At 38.8% G+C, this 19604-nt stretch overlaps 1 protein-coding gene across 1 annotated transcript; it reads right to left on the minus strand.

Annotated features, from left to right (window-relative positions):
- Positions 1 to 1809: 1809 nt before the first annotated feature.
- Positions 1810 to 19390, minus strand: trarg1a (trafficking regulator of GLUT4 (SLC2A4) 1a). Its single transcript, XM_023290793.3, has 3 exons — positions 18418 to 19390; positions 6067 to 6193; positions 1810 to 3927 (listed from the first exon to the last, which is right to left on the minus strand). The coding sequence occupies exons 1-3, from the start codon at positions 18823 to 18825 to the stop codon at positions 3917 to 3919; spliced, it is 546 nt and encodes a 181-aa protein (XP_023146561.1). The 5' UTR covers positions 18826 to 19390; the 3' UTR covers positions 1810 to 3916.
- Positions 19391 to 19604: the final 214 nt, after the last annotated feature.

The raw sequence follows: 19604 nt of genomic DNA on the forward strand, positions 1-19604 counted from the left end.
TTTCACAAAGAGGCTAAAAGATTGAGGTTTCAGTAATCTGGCATTTTTAAAGGGATAGTCTTTTCTCTACAGCAGGTAGACCACCACTGCCTTTTTTCTCTTCTTGAATATCTTAATCCTTACAGAAGGGAAATCCTGTGCTGAAGTCTAAATTTGGATCAGATGTGTGTACACACTGTCAGAAGGCTGCAGAGGTGCAACTCCTGAATATTTCACTCACTCTGAACACCACCCACACAGAACTATGTGCCAGATCCTTAGAAAGGTCCTTCTACAATAACTTGTGACAAGCACAGTGTGTTTCTTCGGAGCAGCTAATGTGTAAGACAGCAGTGTTGGTCCTCTGTGAATTTACTAGATTTCTTTCTCTTTTTTCAGGAATGCATCACTTGTCTGTGAACATACTAGCTTCTATCACTTCGCTAAACTAATGTTCATTGACCAGCTAAAAGTTTTTGAGTGTAAATGTTCAGGTTAAGTATTTTCAAGAACACACTATTTGAAACCCTGTATGTGTTCGGGATGTGGATTTTTCAGGATTGCGTGAGGTCAATACTGTGCAGTGTGTGGCTGAAGAATTGGCTTTAAAACCCAAAGATGTGCCGTGAATTCTTCATTTTCCCCTTTCCCCCTTCATCTACAGGCTGTAGCTGCGGTCGCCATGATAAATGGTGTTTACGCTCCCTGAGGCCGAATTGTATATCAGGACCTGCTGTATGTGCTGAGGTTCAGATGTAATAAAAGTAACAGCTGTAGAATGTAGCACGATCCAATATAACAGCGCTGCAAACTGCAGCCTTACCCCACAGTTGAATCAATTTTTTGTGGTTCAGTTCCAATAAGAAATGACAAATGTAGAATTTAGTTTCATTACATAGCGAGAGTATAACTCTTACTGTTTTCACCCCCTATCTGTACGTGAGGTAAGTGAAAGAACCCGTGCGTTCTAACGTGATTTTGATGTTTTTGCATCTTTTCTGGGCCATTTTGCATCAAGAAATGTTTTTTTTTTTAAAAACACATCTGTTGAAAATTCATGCATCCTCTCTAAAAGCAGGCCTGTCAGTTGTTCAGCTGCATTTGTCTGAATATATCACTAACTATGGGATGGGTGAGCATAATGTTTTGCACACAGTCATGGTCCCTTTAGAATGAAGTGTACTGACTTTTTGTAATCACCTGACTTGCCTCTAGTGGTGGGTTCACTTTAAAAAAAAAAAAAAAAAAAGTTTTTTAAAAGTTTACTGGTTGTTAAACCAACCTGTATATCACTAACACCTGAATGAATTTCTTCTAATTTGGCACGAAAACTCACGTAAACTTGAGGATAACTGATTAGATTTTGGTGGTTTGGTGGATTTTGGCCATAACTCAATAAAATGACAAAGTTGTGACATTTTGCATCTTAAAAAGTAAAAAATGAAGTCTTGACAGACATGTATGTAAACTGCAACTTGACTGGTTGAAGAGGACTTACAACTCAGATGAGGGTAAAATGATTTTTTCATACAATACTTTGACGAAATGCCTGCAAACTTAGTGATATTCCCATAAACCTCAGCAGAACTTTGCATTTAGTGTTCTGAATGCAAATGTTACACTAAACTAAGTTAGGTAATATGGAAAACATCACACCTGAAAATCAACAGCATGTTGGGACCATGCCAGTATACCCCTGTGCCTAACTACATTTTCTGAGAGCTGCTTGAATGGCTGCAGACTCGTCTTGTTCAGTCTTCTAAAGTCATGGCTGCCTGTCAGAACTCAACTCCTCATGAACTGGAAGTTACCATCAAAAGGCAAAACCTGGACCATGCATGGTAACATTTATTCCTGACATGCAAAAATGTACACCACATAGATGAGAACTGGCACATACAGTATACTGGAAAAGAAACACAGTAGTACTTTGGAAAATGAAATGAACGTTTGAACTGTTTTACTGACAGAGCAGTGCTTAGGCTAGACAGTGGGCTCCTGAACCACCAGTTTCAGAGATGGAAAAATTGGCATGTAAGAAATAACACATGGGGAATCTTTGGATTTTTGCTGCTTTCAGATGTTTGGATAAAATGATCTTTTTATGTACAACTATGATTTGGAATGGAATTGATAAAAGGCCCATTTAGCACAAATCATTGTGCTGTATTGTATTCATATTTGACCGCTTTACACTGATGAGGTTCAGTTTAGAATCACATTAGCTGCATAGTCTAGCTGGTGTTTGACTTGTATGAGCCCTTAAACAACCACTGGAATTCAACAAATGGCATTGTTTTTTTTGTTTTTTTTATCCATTTTTGTCCAAAAATTTCATGATTTAAATTTGCACAGGGTTAAAAAAAAAAAAAAGCATTAATGCCCAAAGAAGCTGAAGATCTGAATAATGCAACAGTGATTTTATCGGTGCTTGGAGCATAAGCCTGTTATATGTCAATACAGCAGTCCTGTGTGTCCACAGAGGGACTTTTTACAGTGAGTTCTCTCTGATAGAGTTATGAATACAGACAATCTGCCGTGCTCGGATTTTAAGGAAAGCTTCTTTAAATGCTATTTGTTGTTGCTCAGTCAAAGTCACAGACCTCCTCGTTTTACAAAAAACATAAGTGTGTGTCGGCCTGTTAGGCCCATAGCATGCGTACATATTGCATATATATTTTCCCATATAAATATATTTCATACCAATACAAGGAGCGGAAAAGGACGTTCAGTGAAACAACGGCATTTAACAGTCAATGTATAACAATGTAAGAATGGCAAATGGGGAGCTACGGTGTAGAAAGGCGGTAAATGTAAAATGGAGTTTAAGAGTAAAAGATGAAGTGACAGAGACAGGACTGAGGGGCAGCAGTCACATAGTGTGTGTTAAAGAATTAGAGGATGTGAATTCAAGGATGGCAGAGGATTTGGCATGCCTTTCAGTCTCTGCCAGAGCAAGGCAAAGGATGTTTTGGAGCGTGTTAGACATCACAGTCCTCATACATTCTACGGTGGCTGGACTCACATAATGTACACAAATCAAGTCTTCCATGTGCAAGTCTGTTAGCCTCCTTAATAAGATAAGAAACTACCAGTAACAGTCAAAATAAAGGCTGAATTTTGGTTATCTACATTCAGGCATGCAGTTGGTCTCAATTTTTTTCTTTTTTTTTAGTTGAAAAAATTATAATAATTAACAAAAATGAAAAATTGTGTTCCCTGACCCCTTCCACAAACCCTTGAATTTCCACTGATATTCCAGGTACTGACAAAGCAGCCATTGTGACAGTCTTAACAAACCCAGCACCGCTTGGCATACAAACATTTTATAAAATGTACATATACAATGTTTATATATATATATATACTCATATATCCATATTTCAAATATATTTGTAGCTGTATATGCTTTGAATGCAGGAGGTTCATTAAGGAATATATGAGGATTATATGCAGCTGTCCAAAGTTTGAAGACCAAACCCAGAATTTGTTTTTCAAAGGAGCCCCATCCCAGACATAAAAAAGTCTATCATTCCCTCTCTCCTCAGATAATCCTCTTCATTTTAAGAAGTCCATATTCCAAAAAGAAACATTTTGGATTCTTTCTGACCACACACACAATCTGCATTTTCTTTTTCCTCTGTTTTAACCCGAGCAATTTACGTCAGGATTTTCATTATTTATGCCAAGCAATTGTTACTGGAATCTAATGCATGCATCTCTGAATTTTTTTTTTTCATTTGTTTACTTGTTGCAAGACCTACTTTCATGAGTTGCCTATTTTTTCTGCTTTCTGAAGGTGGTCATGGTGTAGTTACAATATGGCATAAATGTTATGGATCGTATTTCATTTGTTTATTTTTTTTGGAATGGGCTTTTCTTCTCCCCTTGCTGCATCTGTGGTTTGGCTTTCATTTTTTTTCTCGGGTCCTCCATGTCACTGGGTTACTGTAGAAAGAAAAAAGAGAAGAGAAATAATCCAATTAATTATTTTTGACAGGTGTAGCTGAAGGGCTGAAGGCTTTGAACAGTGCAGCAGCCAGCATTTCTGCATTTCTGATGAAATTATCCTGCTACAGTCGCTGCAGTGCCTAATCAATCTATAGACACACACACATACACACACTGTGCAGAACTCCTTTGATTATAGATGAGTTCAGGAACAACAGAGCTACAGAATCTTCCATCTTCTCTACTAAACCAGAAAATCGGAATGTGTGTTCTTCAATTATCTCAGCAACCACTCATCCATTTCATCCATTTCAAACTTTGTGTGTCACTGGGGCCTTGAGGAAGTGCAGCGTTGACTAAATAAATGTAGGAAACGGTTAAAAAATGAGGTTTTTATTTACATTGTGGAGGAAATCGGCCCAAAGGCAAAGTGGTTTCATTAAGTCCTAAAACAAAGGCAACTGCGCTTGCTGGACTTTCTGTTTCAGTTCTGAAAAAAAATGTTTCAGATAAGAAATGAAACATCGGCAACAATAGTCCAGTCGCTTTCATTTTGGCACTTTGATGAATCACAACCTGGATGACTGAGAATCTTCACAGATGTCCCACAGAAACATTTAAGGGAACCTGCAACAGTTAAATCTTAAACCCTGAAATGAGACATGCAGTGTTCAGATTTAATATCATCCACATGTGTAGAAATATGATAGAGTTTTAAAAATATATAAAGGGGTAATAGAGAGGGCGTGGGGCTAGTGGGAGGTGATAGAAAAGTAGGGATTGACTGATTTGTTCTTTTTTGGGAGGGCGATGTTGATTATTATTACTGGTAATCGAAAAAATCGCTACCCGATATTTTTAACCGATATACTTGAGAAGTAATTTGTTAACAACGCATTTATATATATGTGAATATATATGTATATACAATATCATTCAAAAGTTGGGGTCACCCAGACAATTTCATGTTTTCCAAGAAAACTCACACTTTTATTCATGTGCTAACATAATTGCACAATGGTTTTCTAATCATCAATTAGCCTTTCAACACCATTAGCTAACACAATGTAGCATTAGAACACAGGAGTGATGGTTGCTGCAGTTTGTCTCCTGCTGTTCTGCTCTGTTTTGCTAATCTTTTTCTATTTTATACTTTTTTGCCCACTGAGGTTCATGTCTTAAAACATTATTAGTTATTGTTTATTCCAGACTATCTTTCAGGGTAATCTGAAACATAAAGTAGCTGTGAGCCAAAGTACGGTAGTAAATTTCTATATTTTACGCAAAACGGAACTGTTTCTTTCTCCTTCTTTTCCTTTTCAATCTGCTTTTTCTCTCTCTTTTTGTCTTTGCTTCTCTTGAAAAACTTGAAGAATCTCCTTTTGTTTTTCTTTTTGAAGCAAAGTTCCTGCAGCTCCCTATAACACTTAGAGTTATTCTAGCTCTTTGATTTTCTCCTGCAGGTCTTTGTAAAAGTCTTTTGGTCAGAAGAAATAAAAGTTCTACATTTTACCACTATGGCTATCGCAGTAGCTGCCTGTGCTGGTTATAGAAACAAGGAAACAGCTAAATGATCATCATACACTTGCATGAATGCGACCACTTGAAATTTTAACTTGCACGCTCTCAAGAAAAGGTTGCCTATTCGATCATTTTAGCCGCAGTCTGGAGCCCTACACACACACACACACACACACACACGCACACATGCACACACACAAAGCAAGCAAATGTGCTGAGTTTGGATGTAGAAAACACATCTCATGCTTGTGTGGTAGTGTCATATATCACCCTGTAATCGTAATGTAGTAGGTATTCTTTATTGTTATACACTGTTGTTAAAGCCCTGTGTGTGTGTGTGTGTGTGTGTGTGTGTGTGTGTGTGTGTGTGTGTGTGTGTGTGTGTGTGTGTGTGTGTGTGTGTGTGTGTGTGTGTGTGTGTGTGTGTGTGTGTGTGTGTGTGTGTGTGTACTTATGCACACACTTCATACATCATTTTCAAATAATATCCATTTGCATATTCATAAGCCACTGTACCCATAAAACTAGATTTATGTGCAGTGCACTGGAGACCATTATGTCCATTTAACACTATATCTTTAAATTTTTTTTTTGTACTTGTTGTCATTTCTGTACCTGAAACTGAGACGAAAACTATGATGACGAGCACACCCAGCACCATGGCGACGATACTGAGCAGGCGAGCCAGTCGACCGAGCCTCTTGGCCCCATCCATGTCCCCTGCCTGGAGGCTGTTTCTGGACTGGGGACACACACAAAGGCACAGGGTGTTAAAAAAAACAAAAACAATACAACACAGTACACTAAATAGAGAAGTTTTAGGAATCCAATAAAACCAACCTGCTTCACTTCTTCAACCACACAAGGATGCCATTAGGGTGGACATTTTAACAATCATTTCACTGACCTCTGATACAGTTAATATTATTGAATGCTCAAGGAAATTGCTGTTTATAATTTTAAAAAAAGAAACAGAATAGATAATGCAATACATGGAGCTTCCTTTTGAAAACTTTAAACCAAATGTGCCTCTAGGTGCACCTTGAGTCTGTAGACAGTCGTGATGTTCACACTTCACAACTCTACAGTGACTTTTAATTATTAATTCACCAATGCAAGCAACCAGCAGCACAGAAAGCCTTTTAAATTTCCACAACAGACAGTGAAAATATGAGAAACTGCTCAGAAAACGCAATCTGAGCCTCACCAGCAATTAACTATATCAAGACTGTTTGCACACACAAAAAAGAACAACACAAAACAAGTGACTCACAATTCAGGTGCATAAGACAGAGATCTTTGGTTCTACAGTACAGAAGCTCTGTAAGATGTTAAAATATTCATCAGATGGTTTCCCATTTAGTGACATTGAAGATATTTTAAAGAAAAAAACGACACAGGTACAACATGGTAATACAGGCTTTTCCACCGGTGCTCTGGTCTCTTAAGGTAAAATACCAACAATAACTTATTCCCAGCTGTCAGTGGTGAAATTGTCTATTCCAGACTGGCAGATTGGAATTGATGGAAGGATGTGACTTGCAGAGCCAATTGGATAGAGTAGGTGAGTGCAGCGGTGTGAGGGGGTTGTTTATCATTTTAATGCTGTATGTATTTTGCTTTATGTATGCTGCAGATATGGAGACAGCATGATTTATGTGTATGACTGTCAGGCACGATGTATGGGAATCCTCGGTCCACCGTGCACTGCTTTCATGTGAGCGTCCCAAATCAAAAAAACATTTATTTTGTTTTGCCTTTAACTTGATAGTCAGTTTTATTTGTTTTAGCTGCTTTAAACTGATGTAAAACCACATTGTGCTCATTTACAACATTCAATACATGGAAAACATTCACCGCCATACGATTTCACACACTAAAAAAACCATCTACTACACTTTCTGAAAAAAACTAGTCGACATATGAATGCTGATTGCATTTCATTAACACCCTCATTTCTGAACATTTCATAGTTTTTTATATTTTAGGATGTACTTTTGTAAAGTATTTCTCATTTGTTAAACAGTATCAAAGAGTGAACTGTACAAAAATGTAGAATGTTCTGAATGAAGTCAATATGTGGAACTGAAGGAGAAGCTACATATGAAGATTTTTTTAACAGCTAAAGACAATTCATATCTTGCATTTATGTTACATGCAGGGTGCTGCACCCAGCGAACATCCAGCCAGTGTTTGAAAATAGCTCAGAAACAAATGCAGGGCAGCTATCGATTATTTTATACTATCCTTTAATACATAATTTAATTTAAATTTTATTCATCATTCAGTCTGTGAAATGTTTGAAATGATCAAAACACCTTTTACAAAAATTGCAGTGCCTAGATGAAGTGATGTTCATGTTTTAGCCAAACAACACCATAAATAAATTTATATTCAGTTTATAATCGCACAAAACCTAGAAAAGCAGTGAGCTCTTATATTTAAGTAGATGGAACCAGAAAATGTTTAAATGATTAATAGATGCGACACAGTGACATAAAGTTAATCAGTTAATTAAACAGTCACATCAGTTCTACACAGCCAAGTCCATAGTTAGTCAGCTGAGAGCTGAAAGACCCAAAAAAGAATACAAAACCTGACAAAAGTTAATTTTTTCAATTCAATTCAATTTTATTTATATAGCACCAATTACAGTCAAATTGTCTCAAGGCGCTTTACAGAACCCATATGCCTGACCCCCAGAGCAGCCCCAAGGCGACAGTGGCAAGGAAAATACCCTTTTAACAGGGAAAAAAACCTCAGCAGAACCCGGCTCCAGTTAACACAACTGGAACAGAGTTGTGCTTCTTTCGCCACTAAATAATAATCACAGGGGAGAGTGAGGAAGTGCACAGCAACACTGGACGCTGGCGAGTTTGAAACCGTAACAGTGCTAGAATCATGTCAGTCACACAGTGCTACAGCAAAGAACAAAGTGAGGATTGGAGGCGATTACATGTTCTAAATCCAAACCTGCCCTGTGATAAGAGCGACACAGTTCCGTCTTTCCTTCAGTTCTGAAGCCTGATGAAAACTTCAGGAGCTGTCCGTGGTGCTGAACGAGTCTTTTCCACTAGAGCAGGAAACAGCAGGAAATAGACATCTCCCTGCCCTCATCTATATTAAATTACACAGCTATGTTTTAGTAAGGCTGCTTCCCACATACAGATAGACCGGTACTGACTGCTAACCTTAACGTTAAAGTTCACTTGGTTGTATATTTTAAGGATAAAACACGGCCTATTAAAGCCAATTCAGGAGATATTATTGTCTAATGGCGCAATGATGAATAAACTTTTAACTATTGTGGTGGAAATTATACCAAAAATGAAACAGGAGAGGAATAAAATAAAAAAAAGGCAAGAAGTGATAAAAGATTATGTTAGTCAGTGAGATTTAGTAATTTTTTTAAGTCTAGTGATTGAAATTCCATTATAGGATAGGCACTGCTTTCTATTTCATTTGTGACTTGTACTGTATTTCATTTACTTCTCAGCTGCAATCAAAAAATCCAAATCAATAAAATGTGTCTTCTTGCCTCGCTCATCCACTCACTCTCTCAGTAGGAGGATGTAGAGTTTGGAATGCCTCAGTATAGGATACGATTACACTGCAGAGAGACAGAAAAGAGACCTCCATCCCTCCATCCTCCTCGATCACCCACTAGTTACTTCATCCTCTCGCTCCCATGAGCCTCTCTGTCTCCAGGCTGTCTGATCCCACAGTGCACGTGGGTGTGGACGGTGCAGCTGCTGCTGCTGGGGAGGAAACTAAAGTTAAATTAGTAATAAGCTCACTGAGACTTCAGTGTAGATTTTATGAATGCGAGTTTATGAACTGTATATTCATGTATTTAAAAATGATGTGTGACTTTACTGTGGCTGTAACAATTACAGCATGCAGCTTTGTTTTTTCCTTTCATGGGAATATTATTACTTTGGTTATGAATTTATATATTATTTTTTTACATAAAAATATGGCCTTAACTATATTCTGTGGAATGAAGAAGCAATATCTTATCTTTGTTTTCAAAGGTCTCTTATTCACTTTAGTAATTTATTCAGTAGTCTCTAGTAAATTCACAATATTTTCAATATGTGTAATATTTTGTAGAATTTTTCAGGTGCAATATGATATTTGATTTAATTCTTTCATTATCATGTCTGATATTACTTATTACTCACATATAATTGCCAGCATTACTTTTTACAGTTATATTCTGGCCCTTTTTTAGCCCACTTGTTTCAGTAATTTCAGTAATGCATCATACTCGTGTGTCTTATTACTTTTTACTTTTTGGCACAGTATTTCTTATGTCATTTGTTTTTTCTGAGCAATATCTAGCTCAAGAATTTCTTTCGGGATTGATGAAGCCTTATCTTATCTTAAACTGTAATTTAAAAGCATAACAATGCCTCCAAAGAAAGTCATACATAATCTATTTGACAAAAAGCTATTTAATTGGAGTGATAATTCTAAGAATAAAAGCCCCATGTGATACAATTCTAACATGACCTGAGGTACAAAAGCTAAATCATCGCTCCTTTCAATCTCAGCTCCTGACAGTGAAATTAAAATAGGACTTTTTTTTCCTCTCCTCTCACTCACACATTCCAGCTTCTCACTTGCAGAACTGCAATGTGAAACTATGGTACAAAATCCCACCGCAGCCCTTTATTGATCGGGACTCACATCACAGAGAAAAGCAACATCAGCACCTTAAATCAATGGACGTCTCTTTCAGAAAACACTGCCTACTTTGCCTGCTCGGGGGGAAAACATCAATGAAGAAATGGCAGATTTAAAAAGATGATGTTATTTTCCATCCGTCATGAAAAGAGGAAAAGACAGAAACAAGTGAAGGGGTCTGTGCCAGCAGCCTGGTTTAATACACCCCATTTTGTGTGATGTTGGCCTGGGGGAAATTATTGTGTGTGTGTCACTGGGAGGCACCCTTTGCTTGACTGATTAATGTCCATATTGATTCACAGCAGGAGGAGGGCTGGTCATATTTGTTTTCTGAATGGGAAATTCAATCCTCAAAGTGTCTTGACCAGTGTTTATTATGTTACCTCTGTACTCACCGGCCACCTAAATACAGACTCCCACGTTTGTATAGCTATTTTTGTGAGGATATTTAGTCCCAACTTTATAAGATTAAACTTCTTTTAGGTACCTCAGATTGAAACAACACCACAAAAATACAACAAAACAACTAAGTCCACGAAGAGACTCAGCTAAAACAGTTATTATATAATTATTATAGGTAATGTACAGTTATTAAGCAAATTCTTAAAGTGTCCAGGAGAAAAAACCTTCATCCTAACCTAAAATTGATTCGAACTCTAACCTTAAAACCAAGTTGTCACCTTAAAACAGCCATTTCAAGGGGTGTGAAAAAGACAAAATGTCCTCGCTCCAATTGTCTAAAGTACAGGGACACAAACATGATGCATGACATACATTCTCCTCCCTCTCCCTTATGTGTTCCTATGTTCAGCAGAAGAAGGTGGAGGCCAGTAAGTCAGTAAGTGCTTCTTTTCTCTCTTGCCATTAATAATGAAACACCAGCAGCAGCCTGGTGGACAGGAGCAGAGTACAACCAGGAGCTACTTTGGGCCATTTACACATAATATTTCCTATAAAGTGTTCATTTATCGTCACACTTTGCGTTTCATAAGACCCTCTTAAAAGTTTTAAAGAACTTAAATTGGACTTTTTTTTTACTTATAAACCCCAATTTAAATTGCTTTGAAATTAAAATTTAAAGTTGAGAACAATGTATAATTTAGTAATTGTAGTCATTTTTAATCCCTAAAAGACCAAGTACAAGGCTGTTGGTGTGTCTCTGAGTGGGTTTGTTTAAATCGCTGTGGTCTGGTTGGGTGTAAGGAGCATCGTGTCCTCTGGGGGCCGCTAGACGGGCTTTTAGACTGTCTATTTACGCTGGAATTGCCATTAAAATTGCAAACCACTCAATGCTAACTAAAGCTGTCAGAGCCACGATGCCACCGTTCTCATTCTAGGAGCTATAAAATGCTGCTGCTGCTGCTGCTGCTGGTGCTCATGAATTTTAGTTTGTGAACTGAAACATACAATTTAAATAAGCTAACAAAGCGTGAGCAACACAGAAACAGAAGGCTGTAATGGTCTGATTCCATTAGAACATTGAGAACAAGTTTAAAACTGTCAGACCAGCCTCTTTAGATAATCCAGTGTCAAGTTTCGTAGTGCAGAACACTGTTATTGTCATTAGCAGAGTGCGTTATTATTAGCAATGTGTTTCTCAAAACAAAACAAGATTATCATTATACAATCTGCCTACAAAGTGCCCGCTGTCCTGTGCAAAATGAGGCAAACACATCTGTAGATAAATAGACATCATATTGATTCAGGAAAAAGAAATACTAATGACCAAAAAAGGAGAAATTTGGCACAAATCAGAAGATTTAAAGCAACAAGCTCCATTTTCAACTTCAGATGAGCTAATAGCTACTTACTACTCATACACTGTTTAAAAAAAAGAAAGAGAAACTGAACAGCTGGGGAGCCAAAATACACACAGGGAAATAAGAGAAAACAATTGTCATTAACATAAAGTCATTTTCTAAAATAAAAACGAATATTTTTGCCTAAATTTTGCATAAGATCATGTGCAACCTTTAATTTTTTTAGTGTTTAATGAAGGACACTTATACTAAACTTATACAAATAAAATTGCTTTATATATTGTAATGCATATTAAAATGTACACAGAGTGATACATAGATGACATATCTAATGATATAAACTACACTACCGTTCAAAAATTTGGGGTCACCCAGACAATTTCATGTTTTCCATGAAAACTCACACTTTTATCCATGTGCTAACATAACTGCACAAGGGTTTTCTAATCATCAATTATCCTTTCAACACCATTAACTAACACAATGTAGCATTAGAACACAGGAGTGATGGTTGCTGGAAATGTTCCTCTGTACCTCTATGGAGATATTCCATTAAAAATCAGCTGTTTCCAGCTAGAATAGCCATTTACCACATTGACAATGTCTAGACTGTGTTTCTGATTAATGTTATCTTCACTGAAAAAAAAATGATTTTCTTTCAAAAATAAGGACATTTCTAAGTGACCCCAAACTTTTGAACGATAGTGTATATTTTGAGATTACCAATGCTTTGAGATATTATACACAAGATACCTCTCCTTTAACAAACTAATCTACAATCAAATCTAAAATTACAGAACCAGTGCTTTTTTGTTTTAATTGAAATGTACTTTACATATAAAATTACAATATTAAACTTGAATTTCACAATTTCATCTATTTTTTGTTTATTCAATAAAAGTTCATTTTTACGAAATCTTTTTGTTTCGATGTGTTTTAATAGCCTCATTCTGTCAAAAACATGTCAGTTTCTTTTAAATAATTACATACATTTTATGGCTATTTAAGGTAACAGGTTTAGAATGATATTTTATATTAGATTAGATATTTAATTAGTAGTTTTATTGGTACTGTTTGTATTTCAAAAGAAAAGTCTGAGAAAAAAAGGAAAAAATCTCTTTTGCTTAAGATGTCATATATAAGATGTCATATTCACGTAAAATCCACCATAAAACTAGAAATCTGTCTGAATCACTGATTACATTTTAACAAAACTAAGTCTCTATACTCTGGGCTCTGTGCAGCTGCACTGAAACTAACAACATGTTTACTGTTGTCAGTTTGTTCTTAGTTTAGTACAGCAGGATACTAACATTTGTTAATTAGCAAACTAAAAGCTCAGCAGAGACTTATGGGACTGTCGGTGTTTTTGGAAATATTTAATCACAGACTAAGATACTGAGATTGTTAGTGTTGCATTTGTTCTTATAGATAACTACATTGACCATACTGATAAATACATATTTTGCTGTGGCACCATTAAAATTGCATTCAACATTGGAAAATTTCTGACTATTAGTTGTTGAAAACAGCCTCTACTGCATGTGATTGTGGCTCTCCTCCACTACGCCTTATGAAAGCTGCACACGATGGCTTGCCTTACATTCTGTTTTATTTGCCGTGGAATGATAACATCATCACACACACTGACACTGACACACTGGGATTCTGATGAGCTTCATAACAGTATAAAGTGCCTCTCACAGTCTCTGCAGTATTTGACTGCTAATAAGAATTCATTTACCTACACACACACACACACACACACACACACACACACACACACACACACACACACACACACACACACACACACACACACACACACCACCATCCCTCCAGTGCAGCATTGCGAGTCCATATTTTACAGGCAAATCTGCAGAGCGTGCAATAATGCTCCTGCAGTTTGGGCATTCCCATTACTGGGATAGGCTACACTGGGCTGTAAAAACCTATTACCCCAGCCTCTCCAATCCCCATAATTGACTGCACATCTCCTGTGTTTGCCAGCCGCAAGCCTTCACCAGAGTATCTGTCAGAGATCTGTGGCGGCAACCAGCTGGAAGTTGGCTTTTAGGCTGTGGAAGTGGTGGCGGATGAAGATGGATGGAAGTTTTTCCTTTTGTTAGCAACGTACCATCTGCCACTACAGAGAGACGCTTTTACGAGGTTAAATCAAGCCTCAACAGACTTTTGCTTAATTATGATTCTATTTAGCCGTTAAAATGATTAAAACACAAAAACCTGTCTTGTTGTTTGATGTTTGCAGCATCACTAGTACAGTTACATTTTTTGTTTGTCTTCAAAATCTTGCATGCTGGAATTCTGAAATTCTGAAATGTGGTTTATGTTCTGTGAAACCATCACAGTGAGAATACAATACGATGGTAGAACTTATTCAAATCTGTCTGCAGTTTGGAACAGGCACTGAACAAATGTGGGGGCAGAACGATAATCTTAAAGCAAAACACTGTCATATCATCCTTTCTGTGCCCTGCTGAGTATTGATGCATCAAGCAGGGAGGCGAAATTCAACTTGACATTCTCGTTGGTTTTCAGCTCTGTTTAGGTTTTTATCGGCTCCTGGGGGAAATTTCTGGGTCTGTTGCAGCTAAACGCTCCACTGTGTTCACCAGTTAGTCTGCAACTTTGGGTGAGCAGTCGAGTGGATTTATCAGAACTTTTTAGGTGCCAACTTCTGCTGAAAGATGACGGATGAAAGTGAAGCTGCAAGCCAAAGAACCAGAACAATCGTCCAAAACGCTTCTTGGAGTGCAGAGCTACTATTGGATTGTTGCTGTGAACACGTACCTTATAATACACAAAGTCATTTAGGGATTTTTCGGCTAAAATAATGTTGATTAGTGCAGTTTCAAAGTTCGATTTGGGTTTACATGCTACACAGATTATGGCTCACAGCAGGTTTTGAAGTAAAAAGTAGCACATAATATATTAACTGTTACATAAATGTTTATGACTGTTAAAAGCAGCAGAAAACATCTATAGCATGATTTGAGGTCAGCAGGAGTGGAAGGCAGCTATATACATATATGCTGCTGTGGCATTTTATATCAAACTACCCCTTAAGATTCTTTATCTTTTTCTGTTTGTTCCTGTCATCAAAATCATTTCAACAGCAGCTGAAACAACAGCATTTTTTTTCTCTTCAACTTCTGTGAGTATCTGTTTCACTTGGCTGATGAGAACATCAGCACTTAGTAGCGATGGTGCACTTCCAGAGCTCTATCATGTGGTATCAACCACATCACTTTTGGCTCATTTGGTTGCAGCAAAAACCTTTGTTTTCCTGTTCGCTTGCACTCATCCCCACATCGCTGCGGTATCTAACTCAGTTGCTTTTCTAATCAAGTGGTAAGAACTATGTTATGGCCATTTGCTGCCTCTCTCACACCCATCTGCCCTTGTAGCGAATGATGTTTTGATCTTCTTTGGGAGGCCCGTATCCCCTTTCCTTACCTCCAGGACAGAGAGATGATGTTGATCGCTGCCACAGAGCTGCCTAACTGCTGCAATCTGCCCTCTGCAGTGAAACTAAATTGACTTCTCTCGCCTTCTATTGAGTTAGTGGCCAGCTCCAGTTTCTCCCTCCTTCACTTTTCTTTCTTCTGCCCTCTGTCAGAGCCTCACCCTCTCTCCCGCTGTCTCCCTCCCTCACCCTCCCTCCCTCCCTCTTTCTCAATGCCATTAGCAAGCAGCTGACTTGTGAATGTCAGTGGGTTCATGATGATGGCTCGGGGAAGTACAGGCTGTCTTGTGGATACTGCTTGATATTCCCTTTGGTGTGTGGTGCCCACAGGAGTGATATTACAGAACTAATGGGTCTGCTGCATTGCCTTTGCTTCGTTTCTCTGTAGATGTGAGAGTTGGCTGCTGTAACAGTGTCAGAAGTAAAGTGTGCTGAAAAACACAAATGGCCGCGCTGATAGAAAGTAAGCAGCCATCAGCCAACAGGAGGTAGAATCCTGACACGACAGAGTTACGATCGATGGCACAAAAAGATTCCTGATAGAATCGTTCCAGATACTTAATGCAAAGGTCTGTTGAAAGCCCTATTTATCTGTGCGGCTCAGTTACAGTAGGTTGCTGCTGCTGCTGCTGCTGCTGCTGTTTCCTGGCTCACGTACACACAGCGGTGCACATCTTGCATACAGCGGTGAATTCAGAGATTGTATATAACAAGACACTTTGCTCAACTTATTTAGGGTGATTCACATCACAGTGATCCAGTTGTTGTTGTTTTTGAGCCCTAATGGTTCAGTTTTCTCATTTCAGATCCCAGATTATTTAATTGCAAATGCAAAAAAAATGTACAGTGACTGAAATGAATTCCCCACTAGTCCATAAAACATCATATATTGTGAATTTCTGAAAACACACAAAGCAGCTGAGGAATTCAAAAAATATTTCGTCCACCGAAAGTGTGCAATTTGCAAGAATTTTTCTGTGATTTCTATGTTTTGTGATATGCTGGCATTATTTCATACAAATGTCATATTAAAGATTTAACAGTAAATAGGGGAAGAATTCAGGAAGATTCTGAATAAGCAGAAGTAAATAAATAACTAAATGAAATGAAATAAGTTTCTCCATTCCTCTAAACTTGATGTTCATGAACACTCTGACAAATAATGAACCACAATGCACGTGCACAGGTTAATAAATGATGAACAACTAAAGACAAAGGGCTTTAATAGAGTTCAGCAGTGGATTTGACACTGACCAACAGTTTCAGTGACGTGACAGACAAGGATGCAGATACCAAGATGTTTTTCACTGGTCGTGACAGTCTACTGAAGATTAAATCAATCACAAAAGTAAGCTATCATCATAACAACAGCTGAGATTTTTATTCAGAAAGTATGCATGTGTTCAGCAGCCCCAGGACATTTACTAAACAACAAATACCGTATTGATCAAAGGGACCAGGGTTACTTGTCTAATTAACTAATTGAAATATACATCGAGCCACTTCCATTTGCAGTTATTTTCTAATCGAATGTTTCCAGCTTTCTACATCTGAATGTTAATTAAAGCTCAGAGGAGCAGACTGACAGCACACTGTCATTGGGCTGGCAAAGTAAATCTTGGTAGTATTTGTAGATGCTTCTTCTATCACTGCTTCTAAAAGTTGCTCAAATGTAATTTAGGACTAAACGTGACAGTAGAAGTGATCTGGCTGGGATGTTGCTCTTATTGTTGTGTTTTTTGGTGTGTTGAATGTTTTTTGTTAACATTCCATGTGCACTGACGTGAAGGAAGGGTCGCCATCGATGAGGTGCAGCCTCCTTCCTGGTCCCATGTGGTTTGGTTAACAGTAAAACTGAAATATGATTGATTCTACACTGTAAGTGATGAGCTTCACTCCGTGCTTGTGTTTATTATTTACGCATCAAAATCAGGCATAAACCCAACAGCTCCTCACTTTGAGATTTGGCACATTCTCTAGCTTCTGCGCCGCCTGACTGAAATACTTTAAGCTACAAGCTCTCACAGCCATCAATAACAAAGTCCACCATCTTTGCTCTAAACCTCTCACCACTGCAGAGGCGGATGACAGGAAAGTGCACCGTCAGCGTCATAGACTCATGAGCTGCAATTTGAATACGCACCATGTGCAGGATCCTCGTTGACTATAACTGCATCCCCACAAAACATTTTACCATGCAGGGGATACCAAACAGCAGCAGCATATCGAGCATCGTGTGTCAGGCTGTGGCGTCTTGGCTGCATCTTGTATCCACATTTCCAGCATCCTGAAACTTTGTGTGAGAGGATTAATGGAGTGTCGGTGGCTCTAAAGCAGAACAAGCAGCAGCTGAGTGACAGCAGCCGACCTGAGATCGTTTAGAGCCTCAGCAGAAGGGAAGCTGATGAGGTAGTGAAGCCTCTGTGTGTGTCAGCTTCTCTGATGTGTGGATATTATACTGCAAATCTAACGTATTAGAATTTTGGGCTGCTGTTCAGACAAATTCAATAATTTTAAGATGTCATCCTAGGTTCTTCTAACTCGTGAAGGTGCATTTATCGCAACATTTTTGAATTGATCGATTGAAAAAGTGCACAGATAAACTGTATTTATTGGTATATTGGTATTTCACAGAGGATATTCTTCTCTTGCACAGCTTAACAACCATCCTCCCATACAAATATTGATGCAATGTCTTCTTTCAAATATCAAAATATGTAGACAGGTGCACCTATCTGATAACCGAGGAATAGATAAAACCAGGCATACATACAACATATAATACCAACTTCTCCTGTGAGGCATTTTTCTGCATTTTTTGCAAAATATTGGCAGTTTTATGCAGTTGTTGAAGCCTTCTTTTGATGTCTTCATCTACTGCCCTTTTTAGTAGGTCTATATGTTGGAATTAACTCAAGAGCATCATCCAGACTGAGATGTTCCAACATCAGCATCTTTATTTACAATTTTCCATAACTGTTGCCACATTTTGAGCTCCAGGAGTCTTTTTTTTGTTAGTTTTATACTCACCATGATGGAGTACACCAGTGCCACGATGCTGACGGGCCAGATGGGGCAGAAGCAGGACAGGATGACCAGGATGAGATAATCCTTGGGCTTCGGGGTCTCCTGCACGGTGGCGTTCCCGGTGGAGGAGCGGCTCAGGCTGGCCTTGGAGGGGGACAGGGGGGCGGCGGCGGCCAGCTGCCCGGCGGAGCCCGACCTCACCGCGACGCTGTGGCCGTTCTGGTCGGCCTCCGGGCCCTTGTCTCCGCCCATGTTGACCGTGAAGGAGGTGGACATCTTCATCCCGTTGCCTCCGGGCTCGGTGGTCACCGCCAGGAGTTTCTCCGTCTCCTGGAAGTCCGGCTGGGCGCCTCCACCTCCGCCCTCACCCAAGTTGGACTTGAGGAAGTCGGTGTCCGTGTTGATGGCCATGTTCAACTCTCACTTGTGGGAAGATCAGAAAAATGTGCACTTGCAAAGCCGATTTAAAATTTCTCACAAGACAAATGACATTCCATAACACAGGTGAATGCAAGTTTTTACAACTAAATAATTGGAGCTGGGGCTGACTGAAGAGGCTGATCTCCAGCTGAGGTGTGGTGGGTGCTGTAAATTAGACTGAAGGTGCTGCGCTTTGTGATGATCAACTCCCTAAAAGAAACCAATGAAACCAGATGAAATCACTCCTCTGGACAGCATCCCTCCTCTTCAATCACTTTCCTTCTCCTTCCTTCACGTCCGCGGCTTCAGTCATGTCCAAAGAGGCTCAGATCAGAAACCCTCCCTCCTCTCTCACATCCAGATCTCCTGTCGCCCGTCCTGATCCAGTCCCACCACTTTTTCCTTCAAGTGTTCGTTTAAAAGTAGCTGAAATGTTTTTTCTGTTCTTTTCAAAGGAGAGAAGGATGAAGGTGAAGCGTCTCTCTCACAGCAGACATCAGATGAGCCACTTTCTCCTCCTCTCCTCCTCTGTCTCCTCACCGCAGCAGCGCAGACGCTCAACTCAACTTGGGACCACTGTCAATTAACTGCATTCAATCCGGACGCATCCGGCGAGGAAACACAAAATAAAAGCTCTTCTAAACCCAACTTCTTTTTGAAATTGCAGTAAAAGAAAGGAAGTAACCCACACAATCAGCTGACATACAGTATATACCTCGTATTGAATTAGGGTAGGGAGAATTTTGCCTTGGGCAGTAGTGCAAATTTTG

The sequence above is a fragment of the Amphiprion ocellaris genome, chromosome 7, assembly GCF_022539595.1.
Source record: "Amphiprion ocellaris isolate individual 3 ecotype Okinawa chromosome 7, ASM2253959v1, whole genome shotgun sequence".
Taxonomy (NCBI): Eukaryota; Metazoa; Chordata; class Actinopteri; family Pomacentridae; genus Amphiprion; species Amphiprion ocellaris.

Bases quoted from the DNA above. Each gene is read 5' to 3' on its own strand.
- trarg1a (XM_023290793.3), bottom strand. From the start codon at position 18,825: ATGGCCATCAACACGGACACCGACTTCCTCAAGTCCAACTTGGGTGAG. The intron at 6,194-18,417 runs GTGAGTATAAAA...GTGTGTCCCCAG, and splicing joins CACTGGTGTACTCCATCATG to TCCAGAAACAGCCTCCAGGC.